The sequence below is a fragment of the Nothobranchius furzeri genome, chromosome 6 (genome assembly GCF_043380555.1).
Source record: "Nothobranchius furzeri strain GRZ-AD chromosome 6, NfurGRZ-RIMD1, whole genome shotgun sequence".
In the NCBI taxonomy this organism is placed as follows: Eukaryota; Metazoa; Chordata; class Actinopteri; order Cyprinodontiformes; family Nothobranchiidae; genus Nothobranchius; species Nothobranchius furzeri.
In genome coordinates, this window is record NC_091746.1 from 29,907,977 (window position 1) to 29,927,718 (window position 19,742).

The window sequence follows — 19,742 nt, forward strand, 5'->3', positions numbered from 1 at the left end:
CGTGTTTGATCCCGTCCCGGTTCGGTTCGGTTCACTCAGGGCTGATACCGCTCCGCTGCGTCCGCTGAAGTGATGTGAAGGAACAGAACACCTGGACTTCCGGGAGTGGCGGCGGAATGTTTGTGAGTTTCAGCTCGCGCGCTGTTTGAGCACAGCTGGAGCGCGAGCGCTGTCCGAGGTGCTGAAAACATCTGGAGCCGTGAAAAGAGCGCAGGAGAACGGTGCTTCGGATCGGGTTCGGTGCCGTATTTGCACCGGGTTCCTGGGTCGGGACATGAGCAGGAATCGCGTCTCCGCTGCGGGATCTCTGCTGGTCTGGAAACTGCTGCTGTTCGCCAGGTGAGTCCAGATTCGGGTCACGGCTCGGTTCGGTTGTTCTGGAGATGTTTATACGGTTCCTGCAGGGGTAGAGAGCCGGAGAGCTGAACCCAGAACCGAACCAGAACCTGAAGAAAGTTCTGGTTTGGTCCAGCTGAGGGATCAGCTGATTTGATCGGAACATCTGACTTCTTCTGCCGTTTCAGAACTTTTAGATTTGAGCGGATCTGTGATCTGCAGTCAAAGCGGAAGTTGTTTCACATAAACGAGTTCATCTGCAGTTGTTCAGAACCCTCTTTGGATCAGCGCTTCACCTTTGACCTCAGAGGGAAACGGGTCCGTTTCTAACGGTAATGTTAGTGAAAACGGTTCGTGTGGATTTTTATTTGAATTATAAAACATTATTTAACAAAGTGCAAGTGAACAACAAACAAACAGACAAGATTCACAAATGTCGAGTTTCTGTTGCAGCTGATTTTATCTAAGAGGAGAAAAACGGGGCGTCTCAAATCCTGGAGGAACTGGAAAAGTTGGAATGATGAAATGTCAGTGATCCAGCTCAGATGAGAGACCATCTAAAGGCTCAGGAACCCTTTGCATGAGTTTGGATTCATTAGCAGATTTGAGGACCTTTTTAGTCTAGAATTGAATCTTCTCACAGATTTCTGATTGTCAGAGATTTTGAACGAACGCGGGGTTCTCCTCAGCTGTCAGCCATAATCACCACAACTAACTAACAAAGGCTTGAAATATCTGACCTAGTTTCACCTTTTCAGTTGAATGACTGACATAAATAATCTTTTTTAGTTTCACTTGTTTGACAAAATTGATGATAAAGTTTGAATGTGGGTGTTTCAGAATATATTTTAGACAGGAGAAATAAAGAAAGTAAATGATAACGAACTCTGGCTTCACAGAGGACCTCTTTAGAGGGATATTTTGTCATGATGGGTGGCAATTTCCTGACCCGACATGCAGAATCACTCCACAGAAAACAGGTGTGAAAAAAAGGTTTATTTTAAAATGAGGAGCTAAAGGGAGACGGGAACCGATGATGCTCCGTATTGGCGGCGGAATTCCAGGGAGAGGTCCTGAGGAGGGAGACAGAGTGAATAATGGAGATTTAATCTTGAGGCTGAGCTTACGGTTTCTTGGTAGTGGTGTAATGTAGAGGGAGGGCGAGGTCCGGGTGAGCTGCGGGGATCCAGAAGGTGAGAGAACTGATTCATCCAGAGGGATAGGAGCAGGAACTGGTGAGGGTAGGTGAGCGGCTGAGAGCGGGCAGCCAGGGGAGGAAGCAGTGTGGTCCAGGTTTGTTCTGGAGATGCTGAAACGTGGAGAAGCACCCAAACAGAGGAATCATCGGCGTGGTGAAGTGTCACACTGCTCCTTAAATCCCCTGGGCTTTGATGATGGAATCAGCTGCAGCTGGAAGCTCTCAGCCACGCCCACCTGTGAACAATCCTCAGAGGGAAACAGGGTTACAGGCAGGCAGCTCACCGCGGACCATGACATATTTAGATTTTTCCAGCTTTTAGGAAGACTTTGAGTCTTTTTGTTTTAAATCTGGAGACGATTTAAACTCAAACATCTGCAGATGGTCCAGAGGTCTGGTCTTCAACCAGCCTAGAAGATCCCAACTCCTCAGCAGTCCCTAGCCTGCACCTCCCTCTAACTGTTCATTATTAGTCTCCATGGCAACTGCTTTGTTACATGAGCATCTCTGGGCAAAAGCATCTGCCAGATACATAAATATAACCCGGTTCTGAAGGATGTTGGTTCTGTTGTTGATTTAACCTGAAGCAGAAGTCTGTTTGATGTGTGGTGGGTTCTGTTGGGTTGACGCGGTTCCACGTTCTCCCATCTTTTACTGAACAGAAAACTTTCTGCTGTTCTAAGGGATTTTAGACTCGTGTTTTTCTCTACAGTTTTACCATAAAAAGCTGCTGAAGGGAGCAAAGCTTCCGTAAATCTTCTTACCGGGTCACGGATGGATTCAGAGCCAAACTTTAACAGGATTAGAGTCCGTCATTCAGAACCAGACCGGGTCTGCGCTCGGATCCTCTTTTCACCCAAACATTCGTTTTGTTCCCCTTTTGTCTGTTTTTGTCGTGAACTTTCTCTGCTCGAACGTCTTTGTTTGTTCTGTTGGTTCTGGACAGCAGCGGCAACGGCGGTGGAGCGGGTCTTTCTGCTGGTTCAGTCCCTAGTCATTCTGCTGTTGTGTCCTCGGGTCCGTGTGAGAACAGCTTCTGTCAAACAGTTAAACACAACAAGCATTAAGATTTAAGTCTGTCTGAGTGGAGCTGCTTCTAGGAAACCAAGTATTTATTTAAATTTCATCAGCGTTGTACATAATGTAGAAGCTGCTCAAAGCGAGTCGCCTTTAATGTTTCAGTGTTTGCGCCTGTCTCTTCGCTCCTCCGCACGCCACCCTGAGCCTTGCCTGCAGACACTTCTTCACTCGTGAAGCTTGAGGACTTTGTGGGCTGGAGGCTGTTTCTGTGACTTAGAGCATCATCTGGGCTCAAAGAGACACCCAAAACCACTCAGACCTTCTGGATCTTCGGAGATGGAACCAACAGCTGTGTGACGATCCACAGCTGACACGCAGCAGAAATCTCATCTTTGTCTTTTTTTCTTTTAAATGTGTCAGATCAACAAAAAACAAACAAACAAACAAACAATTACTCTAAGATGAAGATAATTAGCATAAATACAAAATTATGATTTTATGTATTAAGAAAACAAATCTCTGAAACAACACGGCCCTGCGTCAGATTACACGTGGTAAACGGCCTGTATTTGATATAGCACCTTCTAGAGTCCTGGAACCCCCCAAGGCGCTTTACAACACAATCAGTCATTCACCCATTCACACACACATTCACACACTAGTGGGGATGAGCTACGATGTAGCCACAGCTGCCCTGGGGCGCACTGACAGAGGCGAGGCTGCCGAGCACTGGCGCCACCGGTCCCTCCGACCAACACCAGCAGGCAACGTGGGTTAAGAGTCTTGCCCAAGGGCACAGCGACAGCGACAGACTGAGCGGGGCTCGAACCTGCAACCTTCCGATTACAGGGCGAGCACTTAACTCCTGTGCCACCGTCGCCCCAGTGGTAGTGATCGGGTATAGTAGTGACCAGATGTGGTTGTGATCAGGTGTGTATGTTTATGTTTTTTTGTTTAGCAGACGCTTTTATCCAAAGCGACTCACAGTTTATAACCTATAGGGCGTGTTGTGATCTGTGGGGGAAACCGGAGTACCCGGAGGAAACCCACGCATGCATGGGGAGAACACGCAACTCCACGCAGAAAGGCCGCAGCCGAGTTTCGAACCTGCGACCTTCGTGCTGCGAGGCAACAGTGCTAACCACTGCGCCACCATGCAGCCCAACAGGTGCTGCAGTAACAACCAGGTGTGTTAGTGATAAGCTGCTGTAGTGATCAAGTATGAATTGTCAGCTTCTCCATGACCATTGACAACACCACGGTTACCCCCACTCCTCGGGTTAAGAGTCTGGGTGTCGTCCTCGACAGCTCTCTCTCGTTTCAGGCTCACATCGATAACATAACCCGGTCTGCATACTTTCACCTCCGACCCATAAATCGTCTCAGCCCTTCCATTACGTCTAACGCTACAGCCATCCTAGTCAGTAGCCTTGTTACCTCCCGCCTTGATTGCTGTAATTCACTTCTGTACGGTCTCCCTAGCAAACTCACTCATAAACTCCAACTAGTTCAGAATCCAGCAGCACGTGTTATTAGTAGAACGGACACTTTCCACCACATCACCCCGGTCCTTCAGCAGCTTCATTGGCTTCCCATAAAATTCAGGTCCATCTTCAAAATTCTACTCCATACATTCAAAGCCATCCATTCCATGTCCCCTCCATACATTACCAGCCTCATTACCATTGCTACACCCTGCCGTTCTCTCAGATCCTCCTCCTCCATCCATCTGGTGATTCCCTCATTCCACCTCAGCACCACGGGGAGTAGGACTTTCAGCTGCTCTGCTCCCCGTCTCTGGAGCTCTCTGTCTCCTGACATCAGAAACACCGATAGCTTCAACCTCTTCAAAACCAAACTCAAAACCCATTTGTTCCAAACCGCTTATTGTGATTTCACCTATTTTATTCTGTTTTCTTGTCCTTTAGTTGTTTTATTTGTATTTTTATTGTGTTCTGTGTTCTTTCTCCTGTAAAGTGACCTTGGGTGACCTGAAAGGCGCTTTTAAATCAAATGTATTATTATTATTTATTATTATGTGACCAGGTGTGATATAGTGATCAGATGTGGTGACAACCAGGTGTTGTAGTGATCAGGTCTGGTAATGAACAGGTGTGGGTGGCGGAACTGGGCTTTGTCAGCTTGAACACCCATCTGAGCTACATCACCACTTCAGCTTCTGATCAGCTAATCTGATTAAAGCAGGAAGTTTGTTTTTATAACACTTGTCTGCTGAATTCCTGCTGGGTTCCTCAGGGCTCTGTTCTGGGGCCCCTGCTGTTCTCCCTCTATCTGCTACCACTGGGACTGTTGTTTAGAAAGCATAACATTAATTTACTTCTCTATGCTGATGATTGTCAGCTGTATATGCCTGTTAAACGGGCGGCCAGAGTTACTCTACAGCCTCCGGTGAATTGCCTGCAGGATGTTACCCAATGGACGGGGTCCAACTTCCTTTCTTTAAATGAGGGAAAAACTGAAATAGTAGTTTTTACTCCAATTGACCGCCAGACCCATGGATTGGACCTTTCGTTGTTGCTTCCCTATGAGAAGTCCGTGATTACGGACTTGGGTGTCAAGATAGACTCTGGTCTGCGGTTTGACAGTCAGGAGAACTCTGTTGTTCGTTCGTGTTTTTATCAGTTAAGGCGCTTGTCTAACATTAAGCCCATCTTAACTAAACAGGAGTTGAAAACTGTAGCCAATGCTTTTATCATCTCTAGGCTAGAGTACTGCAACTTCCTCTACGCTGGCTTGAACCAGTGCTTAATGACTCGGCTCCAGCTGGTCCAAAACGCTGTTGCCAGGTTTTTGTACGGAGCGGGTAGGCGGGAGCATGTCACTCCCCTCCTGACAGCTTTGGACTGGCTACCAGTGAAGAGTTGCACCTTGTTTAAAATCCTGGTCCTTGTTTTTCAACGCCTGTCTGGATCAGCGGCACCTTATTTAGCCTCCCCGCTGACCCGTTACGTCCCTGCAAGATGGCTACGTTCGGGTCAGAGTGACCTGGTACCGCGATCAAAGCGCCTTTGCAGTTCTGGGTCCTCGGCTTTGGACCCAACTCCCACAAGAAATCACGAAACAGTCACCATCGCTGCCCACTTTTAAAGCAAGGCTAAAGCTGTATTTAAGATCTGTTTCTTAGTTGTTTTTATTCACATTTTAATGTATTTAATCACAATTTTTATTGTTTTTAGCTCTTTTTTGTTTTTAAATGTTTTTATCTCTATTTTATTATAGAGCTGTTTTATTGTGCTGCTTCTTTGCACTGCGTTCAGCACCTTGGGCCCCCTTGATCGGGGTGGGAAGGGGCTTTATAAATAAAATGACTGATTGATTTAATTCATCCTAACATTTGAGGGAACACCAGGATCCGTTCCTCTCCAGCTGTGATCATGCGAGGCCTAATTCTACCTCAGAAGTGAAGTCAGCTGTTTCTGAGTGTTTCTCCCACCAGTAAAATGTCGCAGCATGTTTGTTTCAGTCGGTTCTGCCTTTTTTCCCCCGAACATCGTCGCTAAATATAAAAAGACACTTTGGTCTCTGTGCTGTACGAGTTCAAACAGAAACCTGTCAGCAGCGTTCACGTCAGCCCAGAGCGGGATTTAAACGATCCGTACTCCCAGACGATGTGTTATCTCTCCCATTAGCACGCAGGAATTAGAACGCCTGATCATGCAGGCTGAGTTTATCTCACATGTCACAGCTGCTGGCGTCCAGTCAACAATAATCCAGTTAGAATGATGCAAGGTGTAAACAGACAGAGAGAGATAAATAAAACAGGCCCAGACCCGCTCCACATGCAGGAATAAACATCAGCTGATCTGTTTCCGTAAATCACGGATGCACCGATACGATACTGGTATCGGTATTGGTGCCGATACAGATACTGATACCAGTATTGGTATCGGTAAAAGTTAACAGATACCAGTAACTGATACCAATGCAGTTGCTTGAAAGTGACTTCACTGTAACTCGTCATTTCTGTTCACCTAATATTTTAGTTTTGTGATCACTTATATTACTTTTATCTACCTCACAGTTGTTTCCTGTTGAAAACAGAAGAAAATAAAACCTGTATTCCAATTCATTGCATTTTTTTTTGTGTGGTAGATGTATCTGTATTGGTAATCGGTATCGGCGAGTACTCAGATCCAAGTATCGGTACTGTATCGGTTTGGAAAAAAGTGGCATCGTTGCATCCCTACCTTAAATAAATACAAACAACAAGCAAACAAACTGCATTAATGACAGAAGAGATTTTGGATCGTCTCCTATGGGTTAGATCATAGGTGGTCCTGGTACCAGGTACCGGGCCCTGAGAAGAACCCAATGAAGGTTGGATCCAACCAGGCCTGGTTCGGGGTCCGGGTGAGTTTTCTACTTTCATTCTCCACTCAGGAATAGTTCATGTTTTCAGTGTTTGCTTTGATACAACGAGTCCTCAGGGACCAGAACTGGGTCAGAATAGAACCCAGAACCTCAGGTTCTGTTTGAAAACAGGAAGTTCCAACCTGCAAACACATGGAGTCAAACTGCAGGGTGAATGCCTGCCTGTGTGTGTGTGTGTGTGTGTGTGTGTGTGTGTGTGTGTGTGTGTGTGTGTGTGTGTGTGTGTGTGTTTCTGCTGCATGACAAATCAAACTAAAACAGCCCTTGTTCCTGCTGAGTTACATTTGGCTGCAGAGCACAGTAAAGCAGAGCAGTGTGCATGCGATGGGGGTGGTGTGTGTGTGTGTGTGTGTGTGGGTGGGGGGGGTCTGCACAGTAAGTGAACATTTGGCTGAAGGCAGCAGTCGACCCTGTCACAGCACTGGTCTGTCCTGGGCTGGAACACCAAAAACACCTCGGGGTCAGCTGGAGATTTGGAGGTTTTTAAAATCTGCTGCAGCTGATTTTAAAAACAGGAACAAACTGAGACGCCTCCTAAAAGCTGCAGAGCCGGTAAAGCTAGCCCTGTGGGCTCTGAGCCGCGTCACCTGCCTTATGAAGAACTCAGGTTCGAAGGCAACAGGGGGGGTGGGGTGGGGGTGGGGGATCACATTAAAAACTCAAAATAAGTTTGAATATTTTTTGTTACTAAACTACAAAATAAGAGCGTCCCAGATAAATAAGTGGAGGGAAGATCAATGGCTCACTTTAACAAAACTCTTAGTCAGATTAAAGGTAGAGAGGCTTTATAGTGACACACCTTTAGTGGGAGGAGTTTATAGTTGTGTGTATAGAGCTCCGGGAGTTGACGTCACTTCTCCCGGCATGCAACGGTTCAAATCGAAACGGCGCCATCTTGGCAGGCAGAAGCCATCAGCTGGACTATTTGTTATTGTCAGAAAACTCAATCAGACAGGAAATACGGTAGATTCCTGTTGTGCCCCAGGATGCAGAACAGACGCGGACGACATAAGGAATGAGCCATCTACAGGATTCCCCAAGATCCGGAGCGCCGCAAACGTTGGATCATTGTAATAAAACGTGCTAGTGACCGGGCTAAAATGAAACTGGGATCCCGAGAGTAAAGGTTTTCGCTTATGCAGCGACCGCTTCATATCAGGTACTTAAACCAACGTTTCCTCAACTGTGTGTGGTGTTTATTTTAAATGCTGTTATTATGATTCTTAGTGGGCTTCCTAAACTTATTTTGGCGTGGCTTTTTCTGTCTTATTACTCATAGCAGCAAGTAAACGTCACGTAAAACGTTGCCTCGTGAGTTCTGCGTGCTGCCGTTTACGTGTTTTATGATCACAGCAATTAACCGGCTAAGCTGTATTTAATTTTTAAGCAATGGTTGATCAATTGTCAGATCACACATAAAAAGCACTTTGGATTGCTATTATCTGTCTCACCGAGACCGATCTCAGACAGATCCTGAGACGCTCCTGCCTGACATATTTATTTTATTCACGGAAAAAAATCAGACTAGTGATTTCTCTTGGTGTTCAGTTTATACATTCAAACAGCACAGCACTTTATTTAAACTACTTACATGTAAATCTGTTATTTGTCCATCCATCCATTTTCATCCACTTATCCGGAGTCGGGTTGCGGGGGCAGTAGCGTCGAGAGGTCCAGACTTCCCTCTCCCCAGCCGCCTGAGCCAGCTCCTCCGGGGGAATCCCAAGGGGTTCCCCGGCCAGGTCCGGTAAGAAGTCCGCTCCGACAGCTTCTGGCGTTTTTAAAAAGTATCCCAGGGGCACGGTGAGGGTCGGAGATGTTTAGTCTATTTAATTTCTGACTATATAAAACGATTTCTTCTGTTTTAAAGTGTGAAGTAAACTCCGACGAAGTAAAATCCAAGCTGATCCCGTTCATGTTCACGTTTATAATCCGTGTTTGTTTACCTTTTTTTCCTGCCAATATGGCGTCTACTAAGTGAGAGTCACGTGGGGTCCGGAGCTCTATAGTGCCATTTGACCACCTCTCAGACTGACTGCACCTGCTGACTGCAGCAGGAAGGGAGGAGTCAAGTGATTTAGGGTCATCTCTACTTCCTGTTTACTCATCCCCTTCAGAAGCCTCCTCTGGCTGTCGAGTGTGTGTGTGAGGTAACGCTGAAAGGCCTCAAAGCTCCCGACCTCACCGTGGAACTCTCGGAGCTGGGTCTGTAGACGAGGAGGAGATGGGAGGACAGACTGGAGGCGGGGCTAGAGGCGGAGTCATCAGTTGTCTCTGAACCAACAGCTGCTTTTTCACGTCTCAAAGCTTAAGACAAACCGAAGTGGAGCCCAGCTCGATGGTTGGTTTTGGCCCCAGATGAAAGCCGGAGAGAACTCCTTCATGCAGAACAGATGTTGTTCTGGTTTCTGGGTCCGTTCAGCGGAACACGGGAACTCTTTCACCTCCGCGGGGTGGAAATTGATTTCTGGTGTTTGAGGAAGCTGTCAGACACCAGCAGCCGCTGAGTGCGGCTGAATAATTTGTGAACCTGCAGCTGCGTCGTGGTGGAAATGTCACTGCAGGTTTGGAGCAGAACATGAAGTTCTGTCCAGGAACTCACAGAAAGAATGCTCCAGAACCAGCGACTGTTTGAAGTTTAATGAAGGTTCTGTTTGTTTTTCCGGATGTTCTTTAAAGGAACCCTCTGAAGAACCCAGAAACATCAGAATGTTCTACCACCGACATCCGGGAGGGAAACCCAGACCTCCCTCTTCCCAGAGACACACTCCTGATTATCCTAAAGGATCCCGGAGGCGTTCCCAGACCAAAGAGTTCTGGTTTTGACCCGGAGTCTCCTCCCTGTGGGATGTCCAGCTCAGAGAACACGACTCAACCACAGGGATGCATTTACTGATGCCTGATCCACTGGTTCTGGTTCTGTTGACCCAGATTAGGATGATTAATCAGACCTGTTACTTCTGTGACCTGAGGTGACCTCTGTTGTAACTAGCGATGGGTACCAAATTCGGTACTTTTTAAGGTACCGACCGAATTCCATAGTACCGACTGAGCACCGATTCACGTCATTTGAAACGGTGCCTCGTTTCGGTACCCGTCCTTCATAACGAGAACTTGCCTAGACAGCTGCGCATGCGCAAGAGCGTTATGTCGGTCGCTGCGAGCCAGTTGTAAACAGAGCAGCATGGTAGAAAGAACGCATGCTAACGCTTGGGTCCACTTCACTAAATGTGATGGGTAACTGGGTGATGATGAAACCAGCGACAACGATCTAAGTGAGACATCCTCATCTTAATCTGCTCCGGTAGGAAAATAAAATGTTTACGATAACGTTAGCTTGATATGTTAGCTTCCGTTCCGCTAATGGTGCGTTCGCTTTCTCATCGGAATTCCGAATTTCCGACTAGAAGAACATGAACGCGCTCTAAAGTTTGGCTTTGCCACTAAATGCGACGGGTGATTGGGTGAAGATGAAACCAGCGACAACGATCTAAGTGTGAGGCATCACCGTTTTAATCTGCTCCAGCAGCTAAATAAACTGTTTAAGATAACGTTAGCTTGATATGTTAGCTTCCATTGCCGCCATTGTTATCAGCTAATGGTGCGTTCGCTTTCTCCTCGGAAATTCTAACTTCCCAGTAGGAAAAATCAAATGAAAAAGGACGGCAAAAGGAATGAAGATACACAGTAAATTTAGTTCACAGTAAAGATGTTTGCTTCAGTTTAATTATCAGCTTATAAAACTACAAGGACGATGTTAAAATACAAACAGTTGTATGTTATTTATCGTGATATTTATCAACTATGGTTATATATTGAGAAAAATATATATCTAATTATAAAAGAGAATTAAATTATTAAACACTCAAAAGTATCAAAAATTGGTACCGTTAAGTACCGGTATCGATTCCTAGGTACCGGGAATTAGTACCGAATCGATTCAAATGTCAAAGGTACCCATCCCTAGTTGTAACCTAACTGAATAAATGCTGAGTCATGTTCCCGTAAACCCACCGTGTTCCTGTAGGAGATTAAAATTCACCGGGTCGTTTAAGTTCTGACTAGATGAGCTTGTTCGGGTCTGAGTCCACAGAGGAACCCGTTTGGTTCTGCTGAGCCCTGCTGCTGCTGCTGCTGATGGTGGTAATGATGATGACGACGATGATGATGAAGAGTATTACGTAACGCCGGGTGAGCAGAGGTCTCCAGAAGCAGAAGGCCTCTTCTCTGTCGCTTCACGTCGGCTTCAGCAGGCGTCTGTTGCATAATCTCAGATATAAATAATTCTGTCAGACGGACGGCTTTCGGCCTCTGAGGGGACAAATAATAAACATTCACTTTCAAACTCAGATGTTTATTCCTGAATGATAAACAGTAAAAGGTCCCATCAGCCACGTTTCGTGGACTTCCTGTCATCTCCGTCAGCTGATTCATGAAACTTTAGATGAGACGGATCGTCTCGGTTCAGAGGAGAACTGAACTCTTTACAGATTTTTCTGCATCACGGCTGCAACTGCATCTGACCCTGGAAAATATTTTAAATAAAAACAACCAAGAATGAAGACACGATCAGGTGTCCTAAAGCTGCGGCGGCAAATTAGGAAAATAAATGAGCTGAAAACACATTTTTCATGCCTCCAAACAACGTTCTAACATAGTATGACAACAATTAGCTATTACTGATATTCTGGAGATTTTAAGAAAAGGAGAAAATTAATAGGTAATAATTAATAATTAATAGGTGGGTTGGTGCTGTGTCTGCAGTGATGTGGACGTTGTACCGATCTGTCGTGAAGAGAGAGCTGAGCCAGAAGGTGAAGATTTACCGGTGGATCTACGTTCCTACCCTCACCTATGGTCACGAGCTTTGGGTAGTGACCGAAAGAACGAGATCTCAGGTACAAGCGGCTGAAATGAGTTTCCTCCATAGGGCGGCTGGGCTCTCCCTTAGAGATAGGGTGGGAAGCTCAGTCATCCGGGAGGGGCTCAGAGTAGACCTGCTGCACCTCCACATCGAGAGGAGCCAGTTGAGGTGGCTCGGGTATCTGGTCAGGATGCCTCCTGGATGCATAGCTGGTGAGGTTTTCCAGGCACGTCCAACCGGGAGGAGACTATGTCTCTGGACTGGCCAGGGAATGCTTTAGGATTCCCCCGGAGGAACTGGCCCAAGTGGCTAGGGAGAGGGAAGTCTGGTCCTCTCGGCAAACCCCGGATGCACACTGAAAGCATCAGCTGTGTGGAGTGGCAGTGAAACGGTTCACTCGTGACAATCGCTGCACTCCAGAGCACACGGGAGAATCTCTGCTGTTCTCCTCGCTCGACTCACAAGATCCCTCGAGACTTCAAAGGTTTGTTTATGCAATCTGCCTTTAAACCAAAAACAAGGAAATGATGATGTTATCGCTGTTTGATGTCATATATGATGTTGTTCCTCTCCACTGCCAGGAATAAAGCAATGAAAACACACTGCTGCACTTCGGGAACGATGCGTGAGTAACCACGCCGTTAGGTCACACGTGAGTTTCATGAAATCGCTGCGGTACTTTTATTTTGAAAGTTACTGGGGATTTTACACAGAAACCGTGTGTGACTTCCTGTCTAGCCCATGTTGACTGCGGTAATTGATGCTCAGAAGCTGAAAAAATAGAACCCAACCTTATCCTTAGCAGCGCAGCGCGGCGTACCGCTCCTCTGAAAATCGCCACTCGCGGCTGGTTTTAATTCTCCAGACTAATGGATTCTATTTGAGGCGGTGCCATTTTGCAGCCGTGTCACACCGCAGATGCTTCCTGTGTAGTAGGGCTTAGGCTGCTGCCCCCGAGACCCGATCCCGGATAAGCAGAAGAAAATGGACGGATGGAAAAAATGTATAAAGTGGTTCTTTCGCATAACCGCCGCCATAATTACACGCTTTGGACCAAAAGCAACTACTGCACTTCCCTGGGTCCTCCATTCATTACGCATTTGCATATTTAGCAACAGAACACCGCTGGCGCGAGAGGTTCTCTAATGTCAGAGAAGGAGAAACGGCCAGCTGCTACCACTTCAACTTTAGGACAAATTACCAGAGTCCCAAAGAGAAAAACAGACAACAAAAGACGTTTGGACCTAGAAAACGGTGACTGCTGTTTAGCGGTATCTTGTTTTGTCGGGCATCGCGGGTTTCTGGTTCCAGCAGAAGCATCTCAGAGAAGATTCTCGAGGGGAGGGGGCAGTTTAAACCCCAGAGGCATCCCTGGGACAAACACATCCTTGAGAATGTTTTGAGATATTTTAAAAATCAACGACCAACCCACGAAGCTGATAGGTCAGAATTCCCACCCCTTCTTCTCACGTGTGTGACTCAAAGCAATTGCAGCACAGTAGGTTGTTGATTGGCTCATGAAATAACCAAACGAGTCCGATGTAAACTAAATCTAACACAATCAACCCCCTGGTCTGCCGAACGATTTGGGTGACCTACAACATTATATCAGAACAAGTTGAGTCCGACATCGTAGCGGGACCGCAGCGTAGTACGCACACATACGTTAAGATGTTGATGTTAAAATGTAACATCGTGTTAAAATTATTTATTATCTCCCTGATTTTATTCTGTTCGTTCATTTAAACCTGCTAAACATCATCAGCAGGGGCGCCTCTGGAAAATGTTGATGGGGTGGCCAGATGGGGCCAAAGAAATTTTTGGGGTGGCACACCAAATTGGTCCTTGTGGTAACTCTGGTTGAATTTGGCGATGTGCTGCATTGCACCTTTGTTTGTTTATAGTAAAATAAAAATAGGTATCCAAAACATTTAACCCTTTGATGCATAATGGTCACTACAGTGGACAGGTATTCAAAATTGTTATTTGTTCATTTTTGCTATTAAGCACAGCTGTTGAAGACTTTATTGCATTTGAGCCCCTCCATTTGGACTTCAGTAAGTCAAGCCGACATATTTCATGTTCAGAATGCACGCTGTCCACTGAGGTAGACATGTAATAAATTATTTGTAAATTAACAAAATATTACAAAAAATATTTGTTGAAATTTGTTTCATTCACACCTAAAAATGAATGAAAAAAATTGTTTAACAAATCATGGTTGAAGATTTCATAATTCATGCATCAAAGGGTTAATTTAAATATTACAAATACAAACATTTTAGAAAAATACATTTCAGTTATTTAACATGTTATCCCAAATTTAATAAAAATATGTATTTTTTTTAGGTTAACTCACCTGTTGCTGTGTTAAAAAAACTATGGAGATAAAAACTTTTATAAAATGGTGAGCAGCAGAAACGTGTATTTTTTTTATTCTGATTATTTCTTCATGCATTAATTGTAATATTTTATTTTGTTTTACAATTATGTCTTGAATAAACAAGATCAACATATGTTTTGACTGAACTTTAATATGATTTGTTAACACGGGCTTTTCCTGGGGGGGGGGGGGGCTGCAATTTACTAGAAGAAGAAGAAAAGATCATTTCTATAGCGCCTCTCAAGATAAAAATCAGCAAAAAATCAGCAAAAATAGACAATTGTGATTAAATAATGTTAAGAAAGAGAGAGAGTGAACAGGAAAGAGGGAAACCAGTGGATCCTGAGGAAGGTGGAATAGGTGGGGAGAGCAGAATAAAGAGAGAGAGGTGAAGAAGGTCATCCAAAAGCCAGCTTGAACAAGTGAGTCTTCAGCTGCTTTTTAAAGGAGACCACTGAGTCCACTGATCTCAGGCTCAGGGGGAGAGAGGTCCAGAGTCTGGGGGCCACAGCAGCAGATGATCTGTCACCTTTGACCTTTAGCCTGGTGCTGCACAACCAGTAGGCTTTGATCACTGGACCTCAGGGACCTGCTGGGGGTGTAGGGACTAAGAAGATCACCAATGTAAGATGGTGCTTGTCCATGTAAGGCCCTATAGACCAGAACCAGGATCTTGAGATGAACCCTGAAGTTGACTGGCAGCCAGTGAAGCTGGAGGAGAAGCGGGGTGATGTGGGTGTGTTTGGAGGACTTGGTCAGAAGCCGAGCACAGGCGTTCTGAACCACCTGTAGACGGTTCAGGGAGGTTCTGCTCAGACACGTGAAAAGAGAGTTACAGTAGTCTAAGCGTGAGGAGATGAAGGTGTGGAGAACTGTCTCAACTGTCTCTCATTTACTAGGGGTGGCCATTGCCACCCCTGGCCACCCCTTGGGGGCGCCCTTAATCATCAGCTGCAGAGACGCGCTAGTGGCTAATGCTAATAATAGTAAGTATTCAGACGCCTCACTTTCACAACTCGTAGATGACAGTCGGTGAGCTAAACCATCAGCTGATCTCTGATCCATCTGTTTCTCCTGTCTGCTTTCAGAGCTGGTTCATGTTTTATAGATGTTACAACAAAGATGGTTTTAATATCAACATCAGCAGCAGGAAACGGGACAGAAATGTGAATTAAATATATTCATCTGCCCTTGTTGAGTCTCACGACCATCAGACTCCATACGAGGAGACGCTCTTCCATTATTGATGAGAGGAAATGATTCAGAGCGCCGCTTTATGCTGCTTCCTTTGTTCTGGTGTTTTAAAGGAAAAGGTCAGAGCGGAGGATGCTCAGAATGAAAGTAACTGGAGGATGCTGCTGCTGGGTGAGACTGTTGCGGGCAAAACTTCCCAGAAGGGTTTGTTATCTTCGCTGTCAATAGAGTTTAAAGTGACACCAGATGTTTCCTCCAGCAGAAGAGGTCGGCACAATGTTGGGACGCCTCCATCAGAGCTAGATCTGCACAAAGCGACCCAAGACCCTGCCAACACGCTCCGCTTCATGGTTAGAGCGAGGCTGTTTTCACACGTCCAACATGCTTTTTTGCACATACTCCATTGTGTGTGAAGTGAATGTTGTGTGTGGTAAACACCCCTAAGTCCCTCACTTCGGCTGGGGGGGGGGGGGTCCACTGTGCTGATCTCTGAGTGTGAATAAGTGTCCCCGTGAGCTGGAGAGGAGACCTTGATGTCTTCTTCATCTTTAAAGCGTCGGATGGCCGGAAAGTTCCAGACGAGCAGCTCCTGGATCTCATTTTAACAAACTGCATTAGAACTGAACACATTCGGTCATGATCAGCCTACGGGAAACCTCGCTTCTGTTCTGTCTACAAGACTTAGGCTCCGCCCACAGAAATTTTAGAAAGGTGTTCTGCTGCTGTAATAGTGTGTGTGCGTGTGTGTGTGTGTGTGTGTGTGCGTGCTTGCGTGTGTGTGCGTGTGTGTGTGTGTGTGTGTGTGTGTGTGTGTGTGCGTGCGTGTGTGTGTGCATGCATATGTGTGTGTGCATGTGTGTGTGCATATGTGTGTGTGTGTGTGTGTGTGTGTGTGTGTGCAGCAGGACTCCTGCTGGTCACATGACCCGTGTGTTTCAGTGTTTTTTGTGGCCGTTAGCGTGTGTGCTCACTCTGATCTAGGCCAGCTGAGATCGTGTGTGTTTGGGATCAGCTGCTGCCTCCATGAACATTAAACGGGATCACTCTGTTCTCCCAAACTCCTGCTCCAGGAACTGGACCCGAGTGTGTGAGTGAGAGAGAGACTCGTCAGACATGGGTCCTGCCGGTCTGGACATGGTCTCTGTGATCTTCTGCAACTCGTAGAACCTCCCTGAACCCTCTACTGGTGGTTCAGAATGCCTGCCCTCAGCTTCTGACCATCTGTCCACATCACCCCACTTCTCCTCCAGCTTCACTTGCTGCTGATTAACTTCAAGGTCCATTTCAAGGTCTTTAGGCTTTACATGGACAAGCACCATCATACAGGTGATCTTCTCAGTCCCTACACAGGTCCCTGAGGTACTACTGGTTGTGCAGCACCAGGCTAAAGACCAAAGGTGACAGATCATCTACTGCTGTGGCCCCCAGACTCTGGACCTCTCTCCCCCTGAGCCTGAGACCAGTGGACTCAGTGGTCTCCTTTAAAAAGCAGCTGAAGACTCACTTGTTCAAGCTGGCTTTGGTGTGACCTTCTTCATGACCCTCTCCTTATTCAGCTCTTCCTACCAGTTCTGACTTTCCCGGGATCCACTAACTACCTCTCTTTTTCATTTTCTCTTTCCCATTCCTTACGTTTTCATCACAATTATTTATTTTTCAAATTTTATGATATTTTCAAGCTGACCGTCCCTTAACTGGGGGACAGTCTAGCAGCAAAGCCTAGGGCCCAAAGACTTAATCTTTTTCATTTTTAATTTACATTTTTATTTTATTTTTTGGTGAAGCGCCTCGTGATTTTTGTCTTGAGCGATCGTTTCTTCTTCTTCTCATCACCTGAGTCCGGATTCCACATCAGCTTCCTGAAGGCTCATTCAGGAAAACTTTAGCTTCTTGTCACAAACGTTTGTTTTGAAGATGACGGTGACTTCAGCCGGCCTCTGCAGACATGGATCTGAACCCAGAAGAACCCCTCTGGGACTCTGCAGAGCGGGAGGTTCAGATTGTGACGCTTCAGATTATAAATCTGCTGACATGATGTGATGACTCATGTCAACTAGAAGAAGAAAGTCTGGGGTCTCCATCAGAGCCAGACGAGATCAGCTATAGCTCCTCAAACACAAACATGATGTTTTCCTTTATTTGGTTTCTATTAAATCTAATTTTATGTCCTGGAGCATCTGTCAAAGGATTCAGATCCACACGAGGCATGATCTGTCGGACCCATGAAGGAAATCATCTTCAGGGATGAAACATCTATAGATCATCCTCTCATCTGGAGCTAGAGGAGCTTCTGGACTGGAGCTGGAGTTCAGATGCTCCTGCAGGCGCTTTAGAGACGTCCTTGTCCACATGTCTGACTCAGGCGTGTCCTTGTCTCAGGACCGACTCAGCAGACTGAGAACACGCGTGATGATGCAGGATGTGACTTTGGTTAGAATCAGATAGAAAGATTATAAAGGACTAAGATAAAAATGCAGAAGTTAACAAGATCAGGAGCTCCTGCCAGGTTCAGATCTTGTTACCTGCAGGTGGAACACATTTTAAAGTTGTTTTCCTGTTTGGTCCTTTTAACATAATTCTTACGTCACTTCATCTGACCGAATGAATAAAAATCCACATAAGAAATGTTTGATCAGTAATAGATTTGTTAAATCAGAATCAGATTGCTAAATGTCACCTGTCCAGGTTTTGCCCCGCCCCTTGTCCACTGACTCCCTGAGGTCCTGTGGGAGGAGCTGAAAGTGACGTGTTGTTGGAGATGAAACTCGTCGCTCTGAACTCTGTTTGACTTTGTCTGGTGGAACTCCTCCAGCTGTCGCTCCTCGTCTCCCTTCTGAGTAATCTGCTCCCGTGTCTCTAGTCAGCCGCCCTGTTCAGACGAGGAAATCCGACATCGGGGTCGTCTGAGGTCAAACCTGCTGGGTGAGCAGGAGCTGCCTTCAAAGGTCAATGGATAGGTCACCGAACCTGAAATGGCACTAGGATGGGAATCAGGAAGTGTGTGGTCCTGGGTTAGGGTTCGCTGGTTGCTTCAGTAAAAACACACGCGCGCGCACACACACACACACACACACACACACACACACACACACACACACGCGCGCGCACACACGCGCACACGCACGCACAATCACTCACTCAGGCCCAAGTGTAATTTAAGGGTCATCATGCTTTGTGTTGGCATTTAGAGAGTTCTGCTCAAACACTCCATGAAAACACACTCATGCATGCTTGCTCACGCACGCACACACACACACACACACACACACACACACACACACACACACACACACACACACACACACACACACACACACACACACACCCTGTTGCAGGGACCTGATTGTGTTTAAATGTCACTGATGATGGGCTTTGCATCATTAGCCTGATGATATCACAGACGACCCGTTAATGAAGCAGAACCTGACAGAGATGGTTCTGATACACTGATCCAGAACCGGATAAGACAACACACACACACACACACACACACACACACACACACACACACACACACACACACACACACACACACACACACTCTTTACTCCTATTTTACATTGCTTAGGGTTCAGTCACTTCCTGGTTTGGGTCTGTTTCCCCGTCCTGGGAGTGACGAGATCCAGTCAGACCAGAACTTTTGACCCATCTTTCTTCTGACTCATCTGTCTTTTGATTTAGAACATTTACATGTAGCAGAACCTTCAGAACCACATTCATGAATCTGCCTGACATTTTTGTCCAGATCTGTCCACACATGAGGATGTAACAAAGCAGTTACCATGGAGACAAATACAAGACTAGTTGTAGAAAGAGAGAGGACACCCATGTTCTGGTTGCTCAGTGGGTCATGCCACCTTCACCATGAAACCAGAACTCTCCAGATTTTCTTTCCCATTTATTGTGGTTTGTGTTCCCAACAGCATGAGTCGGTCCAAGGAGCTGGATGGACCTACGAGGACCCGGCACGCTCCGATGTCTCCTTCTGACTTTCTGGACAAACTGATGGGACGCACATCCGGATACGACGCCCGAATCAGACCCAACTTCAAAGGTAGTTCTGACAGAAAGGTTTTGATGTCCCTGTGACTCCTAACAGGTCACTCTGTGGACATAAACACCAGATTGTACTGACAGCCCAAAGCAGCTGAACACCTTTAATACTGACTGTGACCCAAACCCCGACCCCAGGTGTTTAAACTAAAGCATGTCTTTTTTTGGATTCTGCTTCTTTCCTTTTTGTTAAACTTTTTTATTTTTGTTGTAGTTTTTTATTCACTCGGCTGTTTTTTCTACCTGATGAGCACTCCAGATGTTTCGCTTTGTGTTTTCAGTCACCTTGATTTATTTAGTGT

The 19,742-nt window shown here is 46.0% G+C and overlaps 1 protein-coding gene across 2 annotated transcripts in view; it reads left to right on the forward strand.

Moving 5' to 3' along the window:
- The first annotated feature begins 204 nt into the window (after window positions 1-204).
- glra3 (glycine receptor, alpha 3) overlaps window positions 205-19,742 on the forward strand; it is a 47,070-nt gene continuing 27,532 nt past the window's right edge. For both annotated transcript variants that reach the window (XM_070552680.1, XM_070552681.1), the window contains exons 1-2: window positions 205-339; window positions 19,311-19,441. In XM_070552680.1, coding sequence (XP_070408781.1) covers window positions 275-339; window positions 19,311-19,441 — 196 coding nt within the window. In that variant the 5' untranslated portion in view covers window positions 205-274. The remainder of the gene's footprint in view (window positions 340-19,310; window positions 19,442-19,742) is intronic.